General features: G+C 40.3%; 1 protein-coding gene across 3 annotated transcripts in view; it reads right to left on the bottom strand.

Annotated features, from left to right (window-relative positions):
* The window catches only part of SERHL2 (serine hydrolase like 2), a 102,387-nt gene that overhangs the window by 65,149 nt on the left and 20,410 nt on the right, over positions 1 to 16,828 (bottom strand). For all 3 annotated transcript variants that reach the window (XM_088468020.1, XM_088468018.1, XM_088468019.1), the window contains one exon: positions 5,195 to 5,332. In XM_088468020.1, coding sequence (XP_088324146.1) covers positions 5,195 to 5,332 — 138 coding nt within the window. The remainder of the gene's footprint in view (positions 1 to 5,194; positions 5,333 to 16,828) is intronic.

Here is a 16,828-nt window from a genome sequence, read left to right as displayed (position 1 = left end):
GTATAAGGGTAGTTTTATGTCCCTCCCGGAGACACATTATTGATGGTTTAATAACCACATTGTTCCATCCCATAATATAACATTAGATAATGTGTCACAGTGTAAGACTAAAAATAAATTTAAGACCAGAGTGTGATAGCGTATTGTTTGCTATCAAAGGGTGGACTGTCGAAGCAGGATGATTGGCTGAGACCAGATCTCAAGTTAATATCGGGCAACGTCATTTTATGTTGCCCCTGACGACGCCATCTTGCGTCGTCAGCATGAAACCATTGTGTGCGATGCTAATATGCTATTATTAGCATCGTGCTACCGCATATTGTTAAAAGTCCTACCATACCCCATACGCACATTAAATCATACATATAAAATATACAAGACGCACAGCGCACAGTTGCGCTGTTTATTAAAGCACTATGCACATAAAACGCACCACGCATATTAGCGACTACACGCAATATCCTTACACTTACACATACCAAAACTTATAAAAAGGTTCCCTAAGCATTAAGGTTAATATTAGAGGTTTTATACGTTATCAAGTCTATTGTGAAATACATATATTTGGTATCTAAGGTTTAGTACATGATTAGCAGACCATGTTTGGTGCCATTCTAAACCACTGTTTATTTGCAGACTTCCGGTTCCATCGGCAAGGAAATTGCAACATGCGTTTGCAAGTTATGGATCATAGAGAGATAGGCATTGAAATGTACTCTGTGCCATTTTTTTGCCCCAAAAAAGGCGAGAACACATAGGGCCGCGAGTTTATCGCGGCTCCTATGTGTTAACGGGCGAATTATCCTATTAATTTGCCCGAATTAGTAGGATAGGGATTAAAAAAAATATCGGCAAAAATCAGGGATTATCGGCGAAAAATTCCCGTTTTTTGCTGATCGCAGGGATTAATTAGCGCCCGAACAATGTTCGGGGCTAATTGGATATGGCTCTAAGAATGATGTAGTGTGAACTGGAATGGAGTATAATTCATATCGTATGGATAAGGAGAATCTTCTACAACAACTGAGGGTAATAGGTTGTGTGTCTGTGGCTGGATGGAATAGGGACAGAATGCAGTGTTAATGTTGAGTCTTACGATAAATTCTACATCTACAGGAACCATTTTACTTTGAAGTCCTGGTTTAACACATTAAAATAATGTTTTTAGTCTATAATTACATCACATCTCTGCTTTGGCTAGCATGGCTTCCTCATTTCTGTCTCTCCAATTCTCTTTGATATTTTATACGGCCATTCATTTTTTAATGGCTTTTGTTGAGCAGTCATGTTTATCTTTTAAATGGTTAAACAATGTATATGTGGTGAGACCTCTGAATTCTGCACGGATGTTCACTGATGTGTGTTTTTAGGGCTCTACTCGCGCTTCCAACATATAGTAGTTTGCAACTGCATTCTATTAAGTAAATTAAATTTAAAGGACACAACTGACATCTTATGTAAAATTATTAATATCAATTGGGAAGAACACATGTTGTTGGTAATGTCCGACTTGGCAGCATTATATGCGAACAGTCCACATCAGAAAGGACACTAAGCGGTGAAATGGTTTTTGGACAACAGAGGAGAGAAAAAGAAAAAAAAAGTTATTAATAGAGGGAACCAGTTTTATCCTACAAAATAACTATTTCTTCTTTGATGAATAGTACTACATCCAAAAACCGGAACAGCAATGGGCACCCAGATTGCCCCAAGCTATGCCATCTATTCATGGCATATTGGAAAAACACACAGATTTGAAACAACATAGCCTTTGGTAAAAAGTTGGTAGCCTGGTATCGTTTCACAGATGACATTTTGTTTCTTTGGAAAGGACCAAAAGAGGAGATAAGCATCTTCTGCAAGAATTTGAACAATGATTCTATATTTCACTAAGTTTAGATCTGGAAATTTATATGGAGAATGGAACACTGGAGACCAAATGCTACAGTAAATCGACTGACGCAAATAACTATATTGCTACTAATAGTGAACATCATGTCAGTTGGCCCAACAGTGTTCCTAAGAACCAGGTTAAGGAGAAACTGTAGTAAGGATGTAATTTGTGAAGAGCAAATGTCAATCATGGTGAAAAGAATGAGTGAAAAAGGATACAAAATACACAAGTTGTTGAAAACTCAAAAGGAAAAATCAAGCTGGATAGAAAATCACTATTAACAGAAAATGTCACGAAAAAAAAAGGAAAAAATGATTATGAATGGGCCTTCATTACTCGGTACACGGCCTCCATTCTCTTATAGGGTTCCATCATACAGTGACATTGGCATCTCCTTAAAAATACCCAGTACTAAAGATTATCATTCCAGACAGGCCAAAGTTTTTTTTACAGGAGAACTCCTAACTTAAGAAACAAATTAACAAGTAGTACACTCTCTGTAATCAATACACATACAGTGACGACCAAATGGTTCCATAGGTGTGGAATAATGTGAGGCATTAGAACTCTGAATACTAGTTCTCAGCATGTGCTTAAAAATGAGATTCAACAATTAACCACATGCCACACAAGTAACAATCTACTTAATAGAATGCAGTTGCAATCTACTATATGTTGGATGCATCAGTTGATTCCGAAAAACTCGCCTCAGTGAACATCTGCACAATATTCAGAGAGGTGTCACAACACATTCACTGTCTAATCATTTAAAAAATAAACATGACTGCTCGACGAAAGCCATTAAAAAATGATTGGAATAGAAAATATATTAAAGGGACTTGGAGAGACAGGAATGAGGAAGCCATGCAAGCCAAAGCAGAGATACGTTGAATTCAATTACAAACATTACATCCTAATGAATTAAACCAGAACATCAAAATGAAATGGTTCCTGTAGATGTGAAATTCATCATAGGACTCAAATTAACACTGTATATTATTCTGTCCCTATTCCATCCAGCATCAGACACACAACCTGTGACACTCAATTGTTGTCACACCACATAATTCTTAAGAGTTTTTCTAATTCTTATAGTTTCTTTTCCATCAATGATTATATGAGAGTCCATTACATTATTAGTTTATACATATAGATATGCCTTATCCAGTTCATCCTTTTATTTGATAATTTTATATATATTTATCATGCCTTATTTAGTTGGTTTCATGTCCTGTACATATTACTTGGCTACATGGAGGTTTATACATCTTTATACATCTATGCTTCAGTCGCACTAAAAAGCCCCTCTCGGCGTGCCAGGTCCCATGACACTCTGCTAACGCAGGGCTTTTTTTTTGCCGTCAATGTGTCTAAGGGGTCAATCCAATTCCACGCCGGCAACAGCACTGCATCTCGCACCCCTCATGGCCGGCTCAGAGCCCGAATTCACATAATTTTACTTGGAGCCCTATGGGGCTGCAGTCAAGTGCACCCGTTGTCGCAATGGTTCATGCCTGCGAGTACATTTTGTGGAATTGGTCTGAACCCTAAGTCGCAATGTGATGCAACTTGGACACACAAGCAGACTGTTAAAAAGCAGTATTAAAAAGTGAAAGTTAAATTTAGGATTGTTTAGTTTGTCCCATTACTTTTAGCCCCTTAAAAAGTGGAAGGCACATATAGAAACCATTGTAATTCCTACACCGTTCACCTACTTTGGATGTAATTACCCTCAAATTAAATCTGAAAGTCTGCAGTTAAAGCACATCTTGTTTGTTTCATTTCAAAGCCATTGTGGTGGTGAATAGAGGCCAAAATATGAAAATTCTGTCAATGACCCAATATTTATGCACCTGACTGTATGTCATCCACAAGCCACCCCATCCTACTGCCCTGAGAAAGAGCCTATGATCCATATATATTGCCCTACGACAGGACGACATATCGCCACTGGTGGAAGTGGTTATCACGTTGCAGAATCGTGCCATTAAGGGATTCGAGTCTGGGGTTCTGAAGCCTCCAATTCTATACTATCTACATGCTCTTCAGTTACATCTTTCTAATAATGCCTCGATTTTTTACCAATCTGACTGAAATTTCCACGGTTATGAATTTACCACATTATGGAAAATCCTCGTACATATTGAATTACATCATTGAAACTTTTTAAGCTATTTTGTATATATTTTTAGCTTTCATATGAGTGAAATACCTGATCACTATTTTGACATCACACAACGTGGCAAGAGAGAAGCCAGCTTTGAAGGGACATGATTGTTTATATTGTAACACTAAGTATAAAATATTACATTATTGTCCATTTCATAGTTATCATTTCACTTCCTTCTACATTCAGTCATGATTAGCACCCCATATCTGGTTATCTTTTTGTTCATTTGTATACACGGGTTATAGGGTGTAACCTTAACCAAGATTAAGGCAGCTGTATATCCTGTATGCACCAAGGTTACCTTCCTTAGCTTCTGTTTTGCATTATCATCTGGGGAAGTTTGTAGGATTTCCTAATTTTAATTTCACTTAATGAGGGATATACTAATATAGATACATCTAGCAGTATAACATGTCCTACAGCTTTTCCCAAACTATATTAAATTGCATATATCATCATGTATATTGTTTGCAAATAATCATAGGAGATATCATTGAACAATGTACATTTTTACTTTATTTGTCCATATTCCCTTTGTTATCCAAATAGTATAAAATTATTTTCACTTAACCCCATCGCTGCTGAGCCTATTTTGGGACTATTTAGGCTGGTAACATGCCAACATCAATATCAGTAATAATTATGAAGTATCCGCACAAATTATAGGGTGATTTGTGAGAAGACTGAATTTCCTGAAAATAGCATTACTATACACTTTACTCTCACAATGTAATGATCATCTGCCCAAAATGGCCAATAAAGTGCTTATATATTGAAACGGAGAAACATTGAACAAAACAAATGTACTTTTTTTTCTTTTAACCACCAGCAAGAAATACTTTATGCTTCTTGCTTCGGCATTAATCCCCCTTTCCAAAACTGCAAAAAGCTGGTATCTACATACAATAAAACCTGCACTTGAAATTTATGATGCATTTGTTTTTGTTTTTTTTCGTGTTTGATTGAAATACCTGAGGCCTTATTCTGAGTCAGTCTTAACGTTAATCTTAATTTGCTATTTTTCAAAAAGATCATTACCACATTTTCTGTAAAATCTGTTAAAAGTAATATGTTGATTTTATACTAGTAAATATTATTAAAAAGTAGTGGCTCACAAGCTTTGAACTCACCTTGTGGAAGCAAAGGAATAAGTCTATCGAATGTGTTGGCATTATCTAACCAGCCATGTAGACAGAGAACAGGGCGGCCATTAGGTGGGCCCCAGGCTTTGGCTGCTAGGTGTCCCCAGGGGACTTTGAAGCGCAATTCTGAAACAAGGAATAGAAAAAAAATATATAAAAATGTACACAGTTACTAATGCAGTGATTTAAGTGGAAAAGATGGTAACTAATCTTAACATAAAATAGGAACATCAATTCTATGTGTCTGCATATTGTCACAAAATGTCTAGCAGCACATTTAGAATAAAAGAATAATTGCAATACTATTAACTGCATTATAATAAAAAAATCCTCAATTAATACCAAGGAAACACCTTGATGCAATAAAAAAAATAGGGTTGCTACAATACATCTAATACTCCTTTTCCACTAGCAGCAATAACCCGGGTTATTGCACATGAGTGTGCAGCAACCCAGGTTACTGCGCAATGTGAAAAGGCAGGGATGAAATAAGCCAGGTCGAGTGACCTGGCATTTCAACCCTGGTCAAGAGATGGGTTGAACACATGTTCAACGCTGCTCATTATGCAGTGTGAACGCGTAACCCGGGTTGATGCGACCCGGGTCTCATTCTTTGCTTAGGAAGAGCCAGCGCTTGGAGAGAAGATCATCTCAAAGCACCAGCTCCACATGTGATGCCGATGATGTCATCAACCCGCCATTAGTGCCGGGTCGGGCCACCTTCCTGTATGGGTCTCACCCGAGTGCGACACGCCCATCAGATGGAAAAGAGGTATAAGATGGAAAGCAACACTATTCAGGAACACAGGATATTGTTTCTTTTTTGCACTCCCTTCTTCTGTTGTGGCTTTCCAACTTTATTTCTATTGTACATCCTGGAAGAGAACAGAACTCATCTCTATTCCTACGTACCATCTTATCTGAATGGACTCTGCCTGAAGACAAATCTGACTTCCTTAACCCAAGTCCCTATTATTGCTGGTACTTGGCTTCGCAGAGGCACAAACACTTTGTCCCCAGGTTGAAATAACCAGACCTAGGCCGTATTCAATTAGACACGAAAAGCCGAGATCCACGGAAAAGTATCGTCGGTCTTGACTTTTTGTGTGGCAGAAACTCATCTCCGTATTCAATTCCACCCTCTTTTCGCGTAGGCAAAATATTCGCCTCTGAATAGCAAGAGAAAAGAAGTACAACCTTTTTATTTTGGTGTGCAAAGGTGGGGAAACCTCTCAGAACCCTAGGGACAGCCCCCCACAGGACAACTGTGTCAAAAAATTCGGAAAAAAAAGTTAACACCCTATAAAAGTACTTTCATTTTGGGGGCGAAAAACTAAAAAGTGGGGGGACAAGCATAAAAACTAGCGAAATAGACTTTTTGGGGGTCTGCAAGGATGGGGCAAGTGTTTTTTTGATTGCAGGTCCATGCAGCAGGTGCGGTTTTCACGTTTTATTTTAACTTCACTTTAGAGACTTTAAAATATTATTGCACCCATTTTCAAGTACCCAAAATTTAACAGGACTACTTAATTTCACCAAAAAAACCTGCTATAAGAAGCAACTAAAAAAACTTAAGTACCCCAAATAGCTTTATTAGGGCACATCTACCCCTAATGCTAGTGCATCTTTTTGGGGGATCAGGCTGATTTCCCCATTTCTGACAGCACTTTCCGCCTGTTCCGACTTCGCAGCTTGTTGTTTTCGCGTGGTTTTGAATTGAATAGGGCGAATAGCGTGGACACGTATGATAAGTTTCTGCGTCCAAAACACGCGATGTAGGTGGAAGGTCAGGCAGGCGAAACTTTATCGCGGACGCAAAACTAATTGAATAACGCCCCAACACTGAAATGTCACAGTTCTGCCACTGTTGTTTTGTTCCTCTCCTAGATATTGTTGCACTACAGGAGCTATGCTAAGCAACCTGTATTGCATGTGCATAGCAAACTGAACCAGGTTTCATTAACTTGGTGTCAGTTGCTCCCACAAATCTTTTAACATATCCAACATTCCTCTTGTCTGCATCTCATACAGCAATACAAAAGCTATTATTCTTATAGAAACTTGGTGTACATCTCGTACTGCAAACATTTCATAGGATTGGAGAAATCTAATTTCTTCTGTGCCATCACCTTTCTTAATATGTGTTTCAGTGGTCTACCAAGCCTTCAGCCTTTCATCCATAACAGTTGACACACAATTCATCAACTTAGACATAAATAGTGTACCCTGGTCTGTCTAACCAACTTGGGTATTAGCAAGCATATGAACATCAGTAGCAACTTTAGCTATGGTACTAGAGCACTGGTCTCCAACCTGTAGCTCGCAAGCTACCGGTAGCTCACCTAGCTGCAGTACTGCTGAGTCAACTAGGAGGAAGTGATCTCTGATGTGTGCTCCCCCGTGGCATCGACGCCATGGGTGGAGCCACAGGGAAGCACGTCAGGTGATTGCCGAAGCCTCTACAGCAATCACCTGTTGTGCTTCCCCATGATTCCACCCACGGCGTCTAAGCTGCGAGTGACTCCCACCCTGCCCTGCCGGAAAATCACACAGCAGCCCTGCTTATATCTTTTGCTCCTCTACTGCATGTACCTCCTTGGAGCCGGTAATTAAAATTTAAGCACAGGCACATTTCACTTTTATTTACAAACTACAACAATATCACTGTAATAATTAAATACATTTTTATATTCTATGAAACATTTTTTTTTTTTCATTTTGATTAAATGACCTTCAATTGTTCGGTTATTAGCCAGATTATTTTTTTCAATCAATTTTAGTAGCTTTTCAGGGATGTTTCATTTTTGTAAATGAGCTCACACCTCAATTAATGTTGGAGACCACTGTACTAGAATGTATTTTTTGTAGCAGTACCTTCTCCAGATAGCAGTTGGCATAGTCTACCAGCTGACTTTACCAGTAGATCAAAAGGGTCCATATCAATGTGCTCAAAAGGGACCATGGTATACACAGGCTATAGGTATCAGGGGTAAGCAGTAAAGAAGAGACAGATTGGGAATGCATGGAAATATCTCTTAATTACCTCATATATCCCTGGCCAGAACCTACAAAGCACTCATTTGCTTTTTAAGTCTTCCCCAAAACATTTATGGGAATGTGCCATTTTTTAAGTTGAGAAGTCTTCTTTACCCCATTAACCTCAACAACAGCTATGTTCACTAGCTAAGGCAGCTTCATTGAGCTGGTCTCAGGCAAATTCCTGTAAAATATGGTGCTATCCACACCCTGGCAGCATCACTTCTTACGTCACTTGTTCGAACAGATTTTATGTGGCTTAATCAGGTAGTCTACTGGGGTGTGGTAGAATAGTCCTACATGAAAAAGGTTGACAATGTTTAGATAGACACAAGATGTTAGACAGAAAATAGGTCATCAGGGACAAAAGGTCGACACATTAAAGGTTGACATGTACAAATTGTCAACATGGTCAAAAGGTCGACATAAAATGGTTGACACAAAAATAGTGCCACATGACTTTTTTTTCTAGCCCTTATCTTACCCTAACCCTCCCCTTGGTGCCTAACCCCAACCCTCCCTCCTGGTTCCTAACCGTTGGTGTAGGTGCCTGACCCTAACCGTCCATTCTAGTGTCTAACCCTCCCTCTTGGTGCCTTACTCTAACCTTCGGGTAAGTGCCTAACCCTAACAGTTGGGGTAAGTGCCTAACCCTAAAAAGCAAACAAAAAATATGCCCATTCTGACCCTATCGACCTTCTTTGGTGTGTCAACCTTTTGTCCCTGTTGACCTATTGCCTGTCTAACATCTGGTGTCTATCTTGACATTGTCAACCTTTTTCATGTAGATCTATAGTCTGACATCCAGTCTACTGATAAGGCAGTTTCAACTGAAAAGCTTTCTCTTCCGTCACTTGCTCTCATAGGATCTCCTCAAAGTATGGGAAGCCCCATCGTAAAATAAGGGGAATGCCAGCTTGACACTACAGAGGTTTCTACAGTGAAAGTCTGATACAGGACAGTGATTGGCAATAGAGTTCTTATATAGGTTTCAGTGGTTCCATGTGCCGATGACCCAATGTTTTGGTAGTAGTTTGTTCCCAGCCTTGAGAACCACAATGTTGGAACCAAGGGCAAGTTGATTTCCTGAACTGACTCAAGTGGGAACTACTATCCTGTCCATCATTATGGTCACCAGAAGTAATTGAGACTTTCCTGTAGCCGGATTCATACAGAGATGAACTGGACCAAAGCAGGAAAAGTTACAGTCAGATTAGCCCTGTCCTTTGGACATTGGGCCCATAGATGACCCATATTTCCATATTTGAATCACAGATAAATTAATTTTAAATGCTGAAGCCCTTAAGATCTGTGCATTCTCAGCTGCATCCCCTTTTGGATGTAGTATGGGCTGAGTAGGGAATGCCAGTGATATTTCTCATCAAGTGTGATCACTCCCCCCAGGCACAACGTAATAGCAGCGCGTGTGCTGGGCTGGGGAGAGAGGCTGCTGCAGTCAGTCCACTCTCCCCCTGCCCAAAGTACCGCAGCAGGAGTGCGGGGCTGCAGGAGGAGGGCCCCCAAAAGGACCCTCCAACAGGCCTGGATAAAGAGTATTGTTTTTCAGGGCTTGATGTGGTTAACACTTACTGTAAAACAAAATAAATGCACATTAATAGCAAAAATCCACCAAAACCAGTCCAATGGGAGTCAACTCATAGTCAGCAATGTCTCTCTCTCTGTGAGGTAGATTTTGAAGTAATGAAAAGAGTGGAGAAGTATGCCAGTGGAGAAGTTACCCATGGCAACCAATCAGGTTCTACCTATCAATTTAAATTTACTTGATTAATGCAACATCAAAGCTGATTGGTTGCCATAGGCAACTTCTCCACTGGAACACTTATCCACACTTTTCACTGCTTGTATACATCTACCCCTGTGTAGTTTTTAAACCCTTATCGCATTCTCACATATCAAGGGCTGCCCTTGGACCTCCCCCAACCTACAGCTCACTTGCAGGCACCTCACAAGTGTGTGGCAGCAGCATGTCTGTTAAGCTGCATTTGCAAAGATGCAACAACCAGGATACATATTACAGTACACAACAGTCATGCTTACACAATATTAGTAATGTTGAAGGAAGTTTCCGATGTGCACGAGCGAGACTCCACCGGCAGTACAGACCCACAGTCTCCTCCCTTTTCTTGTGTGTGTCAATATGTCTTCAGCTCCTTGTTTATGACACCCTGCGTTGATATCAGGTGATATGGTGACGTCCGGTTGATACGTGTACTAACACTGACTTACTGTTTACTATCACTGTGAATAAGGGACTTTCTCCCATTCCCACCTCCAAGGTTTTCCCTGTGCTGCTCTCTACCACTGGAACTCTCTCCTACTCTGCAACTCCTAAATACCTGTGTGATTTTATCACTCATTGTTGTATGCATTTTGGATACAGTGATTAGCATGCATATTTTATATTTCTTTTTTTTATCATGGCTGACATCAATTTAATGGGTGCCAGACTGTAGATAGACAGTAATTAGTTAGACACTGTCTAGATCGACCCCAGATGTTAGACAGTCAATAGATCGACAGGTACAAAACGTCGACACACTAAAGGTCGACATGGTCAAAATGTCAACATGAAAACGGTTGACACTAAAATGATCTACACTTTTTTTTTTTAGGTTTAGGTTTACGGTTAGGCACTTAAGATGAGCCAGTGTCCGTCATTCCCTACCATCCAACGTCATTCCCTACCATCCAAGTGGGCATGGAGGGGGAATAAATCCATGCCCGCAGCGTGGCGAGCGAAACGAGCCCGCAAGGGGCCGAATGGTCTTTACGCTAAAAAAATAATAATAATGTGTCGACTATTTTCGTGTCCACCTTTTGACCATGTCGACCATTTGTACATGTCGACCTTTAGTGTGTCGACCTATTGTACCTGTCGATCTATTAACTGTTATAGATCTATTAACTGGGGTCGATCTAGACATTGTCTATCTAATTACTGTCTATCTCTTATACCACACCCGTTTCCTGTATCAATGCAATTTTTACAATGTGTTATTACCATAATTTTGCTGTGACTGCTGGATATTCCTATGAAGATCATCTCTCATAGATTTGATTTATCTTAATATTTTGCCACATGGGAATATATATTCAGGAATTTTCCTGAAGATAACTTCTGGATTTCTGCAATTCCATACGTGTGATTTATGTTGTTTATGTATACACGATTGTGTTCATAAGTCTTTGAATGCCCTAATTTTTACTATGATATAAATAAGTTATATTTTACTATATAGGTTGAGTGCCCCTAAAACCCGAGTGTACCGAATACTTTTTCTTTTGTCGCTTGACAAGATTAGCAGTGTACCATTTACAATGGGCATAAAATGTATATATACATAGTTAACATATAATACAAGGGTGAAGCCTTGGGATTTTGCTTCTACGGGGATACACCAAAAGGGTATAGCTGCGATAATTCAAGAGCTGGTAGTTTGGTAGCGTGCAATTGAGTACATGGATCATTGGTACAGTTTACAATAAGGTACACAGTGGTTTGGGCACTATAGCATGCAACGAGAGGCACTGATGTGTTGGCACTATGGGAACAGCACATAGCATGCAACGAGAGGCTCTGACGTGTTGGCACTGTGGGAGCAGTGCGTAACGTGCAATGAGAGGCTTGATGTGTTGGCACTGTGGGGACAGCGCGTAGCGTGCAATGAGAGGCACGGATGCATTGGCACTGTACACACACATATATACACACCCATACACACACATATACATACACCAGACTGCAGCAGGGGCACACCACGAATTTAAATATGAAAGCTAGTCATCAAACTAACAACAGGTAGTTGTGCCAACGTTTCAAATGCTTTAATGCATTTTTCATCAGGATTAATAGGTATAATTAAGGTGGATGCCAGGATGAACGTGGTCCAGTTAGAGAAGGAGATAGGAACCTCATCAGGATCCATCCACTCGATACTCCACGAAAAGCTTGGCTTGAGCAAAGTTTCTGCACGCTGGGTACCCCATCAGCTGACTCAAGAGCAGAAGGAGGCTCGGGTGACTTGGAGCAGCAACATGCTAGCCAGGTTTAATGGCGGTTGCTCACACTCTGTCTGGGAGATCATCAGTGGCGATTAATCCTGGATCTACAGTTTCCACCCTGAGACCAAACAATAGTCAGCCCAGTGGACCCCAGTTGGAGGTGCACCACCACAGCGCAGCATGGCCAAGCAGATGGTGGCTGTTTTCGTGGCCAGGACCGGTCATGTACCTACCGCACCACTCGTGCAGCAGCGCACTGTCACTGGGGATTGGTACGCCAACCAATGCCTGCTGCAAGCCATTTGCAGGCACCGTCCAAGAACTCGCACTCGTGGCGCCCTTCTCTATCACGACAAGGCACCTGCACACAAGTTCAGGAAAGTGATGGATTTTTTGACCCATGAACGCATCCAAGAGTTTGGTCATCTGCCATAAAATCCAGACCTGACCCCCTGTGACTCCTTCGTGTTTCCGCAAATCAAGCGCAAGATGCATGGGATTTGTTTTGAGTCACCGGAAGCTGTAGTGGAAACCTTCACCAAGATATATCATATATTAAGATCTTGAAAACAGTTTAGTAAAAACTGAAACGTCGATGCACTTTGTCGTCTTATGAGCTGTTTTTATGCCTGAGTGCCGCACCTTCTGTTATACATATATCTATTCGTGAGGACACCAGCAGCAGCTATAGGAAGTCAATGGGAGTGCCAGACCATGGATTGCTTTATACACATACACACTGCCCGATCACTGTGGCCAGCAGTGATGGGGACACATGGGGGCAGAGGTGGAGTTTGCTGCTTCTCTAGTGTAGATTCTGCTGCACAGAGGCCGGTAGAAGGGGGTAGGGGTACCGCCGGCTACCTGATCACTGCTGGCCAGTGATTGGGACAAAGCAGCAGGAGCTATACTCCTGAAGATGTCCCCAACGATTACAGCGGGACGAAGCGCGCTGGTTGTGAGAGACAGATAAGCTGATTATTTTATTTTTCATTGTACAGGTCTTTATTGTTGTTGTTAATTTTATTAAAGTGTGTGTTTTTTGTAATATCACACGATTGGAGACTGTTTCCTTTTTATCCCCCTACTCCTCTACGTACCTATGGCACAAGGGAGACATCTGTGGGAGGTGCAGCATTGTACCTGAATATGATCCAACTAATGTTGGTACAGGTTGAGTCTCCCATATCCAAAATGCTTGGGACCAGGAGTATTTTGGATATTGGAATATTCTGTATTTTGGAATATGTGCATACCATAATGAAATATCTTTGGAATTGGACCCAGATCTAAACACAGAATTAATTTATGTATTATATACATCTTATGCACGCAACCTGCAGGTCATTTTATACAATATTTTCAATAATTTTGTGGCTCAAACAAAGTTAATGTATATACATGAAATTCATTTATGTTTCATATACACCTTATACACACAGCCTGTGTGTTTATTTTTAATAATTTTGTGCCTTAAACAAAGTTTGTGTACAATGAACCATCAAAAAACAAAAGGTTTCACTATTTCAGTCATGCTAAAAAAATTCTGTATTTCAGAATATTGCGTATTTCGGAATATTTGGATATGGGAGGCTCAACCTGTACAAGCATTATAAATGTATTTTTCACTATTTCGTGCAGGTCACCTAAAGGCACGTGTTGTGTGCTAACTACACTCACTAAAGGTGTACAGAAAGGAAAGTTATATTCATTGATTTTTCCCTGTTACTGGTTCACTCTTTTTTTTGCCTGAGAGCACAGATTTATATTGAGTTATCAACATTACACTATTGTGTTTTTTTTTTTCTCCCATTCATCTATATATTCAACACGGGAGCATTATATGAAGATTTTCTGAGGAAACCCTTAAAGTTCATAAGTACATCGGACCTAATAACAAACTTTTGTGATACACCTTTGTGCACAGAAGGCGCTCACTCCTCACCTTATTTCACATATATATATATATATATATATATATATATATATATATAGAGTCAGGTGCATAAATATTGGGACATTGGCAGAGTTTTCATATTTTGGCCTCTATTCACCACCACTATGGCTTTAAAATTAAACAAACAAGATGTGCTTTAACTGCAGACTTTCAGATTTAATTTGAGGGTAATTACATCCAAATCAGGTGAACGGTGTAGGAATTACAACAGTTTCTTTATGTGCCTCCCAGTTTTTAAGGGGCCAAAAGTAATGGGACTATCAACTCAAAAGCTATTTCATGGACAGGTGTGGGCTATTCCCTCGTTATTTCATTATCAATTAAGCAGGTAAAAGGTGTGTAGTTGATTCTAGGTGTGACATTTGCATTTGGAATCAGTTGCTGTCGACTCTCAATATGAGATCCAAAGAGCTGTCACTATCAGTGAAGCAAGCCATCATTAGGCTGAAAAATCAAAACGATCCCATCAGAGAGATAGCAAAAACATTAGGTGTGGCCAAATCAACTGTTTGGAACATTCTTAAAAAGAAAGAACGCACCCGAAAGACCATGGAAAACAACTGTGGTGGATGACAGAAGAATTATTTCCCTGGTGAAGAAAAATCCCTTCACAACAGTTGGCCAAATCAAAAACACTCTCCAAGAGGTAGGTGTATATGTGTCAAAGTCAACAATCAAGAGAAGACTTCACAAGAGTGAATATAGAGGGTTCACCACAAGATGTAAACCATTGGTGAGCCTCAAAAACAGGAAGACCAGATTAGAGTTTGCCAAACATCATCTAAAAAAGCCATTACAGTTCTGGAACAACATCCTATGGACAGATGAGACAAAGATCAACTTGTACCAGAGTGATGGAAAGAGAAGAGTATGGAGAACGAAAGGAACTGCTCATGATCCAAAACATACCACCTCATCAGTGAAGTATGGTGGTGGTAGTGTCATGGCGTGGGCATGTATGGCTGCCAATGGATCTGGTTCCCTTGTATTTATTGATGATGTGACTGCTGTCAAAAGCAGCAGAAAGAATTCTGAAGTGTTTCGGGCAATATTATATGCTCATATTCAGTCAAATGCTTCAGAACTCATTGGACGGCACTTCACAGTGCAGATGGACAATGACCCGAAGCATACTGCAAAAGCAACCAAAGAGTTTTTTAAGGCTAAAAAGTGGAATGTTATGCAATGGCCAAGTCAATCCCCTGACCTGAATCCGATTGAGCATGCATTTCACTTGATGAAGACAAAACTGAAGGGAAAATGCCCCAAGAACAAGCAGGAACTGAAGACATTTGCAGTAGAGGCCTGGCAGAGCATCATCAGGGATGAAACCCAGCGTCTGGTGATGTCTATGCGTTCCACACTTCAGGCTGTAATTGCCTGCAAAGGATTTGCAACAAAGTATTAAAAAGTGAATGTTAGATTTAGGATTGTTTAGTATGTCCCATTACTTTTGGCCCCTTAAAAAGTGGGAGGCACATATAGAAACCGTTGTAATTCCTACACTGTTCACCTGATTTGGATGTAATTACCCTCAAATTAAATCTGAAAGTCTGCAGTTAAAGTACATCTTGTTTGTTTCATTTCAAAGCCATTGTGGTGGTGAATAGAGGCCAAAATATGAAAATTCTGTCAATGTCCCAATATTTATGCACCTGACCGTATATATATATATATATATATATATATATACATACATATATATATATATATACACACACACATATATATATTCCAAGGTGTCCACACTCCAGTATGACAAGAATACCGGCGGGGTGCTCAATTTAAAGGCAGCAGAACTGTCCATTTATATACAGATAAAATAATCGTCACTCACCAGATATATGAAAAAAGACTTATTTATATATGCAAAAACAGGTTTTGAAATACCCATAGCAGCAAGATACAGCGGTTCAGTCCAGTCGACGTTTCGATCCCAATCCAGGATCTTTATCAAGACCTCAGCAACCATGCAACAACAATTCCTAATGAGCAGCCAAGTGCAGGATATACACCATCACCATACTAGCCCTAAATACCCCAAACAATTAACACAAGGTGCCACCCCCAGCCGCACAGCCTGCTGGGTAGCAAAAATAGTACAAACACAATAATACCATTATATTCTTCGAATAGAACCACTCCCTTTAGGTAGAGTGTTCCTAACTGTGTGCAGATCATACAGTAAGACCAGCGCTATGCACACCAGCGCTAAAGGTATATTATTAAAAACCGTGATAACCGGAAGTGACATGCGTTCCACTACCGTGGAACGCACGCCAACACCGGAAGTCACGTGTCCGGTCCACATTAGGAAGCAAAACTCAGGTTAACGGTCATCTTGAAACTAAGGGGACGCGACCACCGGAAGTTACATGCGCTCCATCACCGTGGAACGCATGCCAAAACCGGAGGTCACATGTCCGGACAACATTAATGGTCAAAAGTCAATTTAGACTGTGTGCCATCACATTGGAACGCATAGCCAATGTGTAGCAAGGCCTATATAGGCGCCATCTACTGGATTACCAGCATATTGCACATAAGCAGGGAAGTTTTCTTTATTAATATGTTGCTGATAAATTTGAGATATGGTTAATCATTAT

This window comes from Taudactylus pleione, unplaced genomic scaffold (genome assembly GCF_031769625.1).
Source record: "Taudactylus pleione unplaced genomic scaffold, aTauple2 ptg000080l, whole genome shotgun sequence".
Classification (NCBI taxonomy): domain Eukaryota; kingdom Metazoa; phylum Chordata; class Amphibia; order Anura; family Myobatrachidae; genus Taudactylus; species Taudactylus pleione.
The sequence above is the reverse complement of the archived record's forward strand: the minus strand, read 5'-3'. Positions and strand labels throughout refer to the sequence as shown.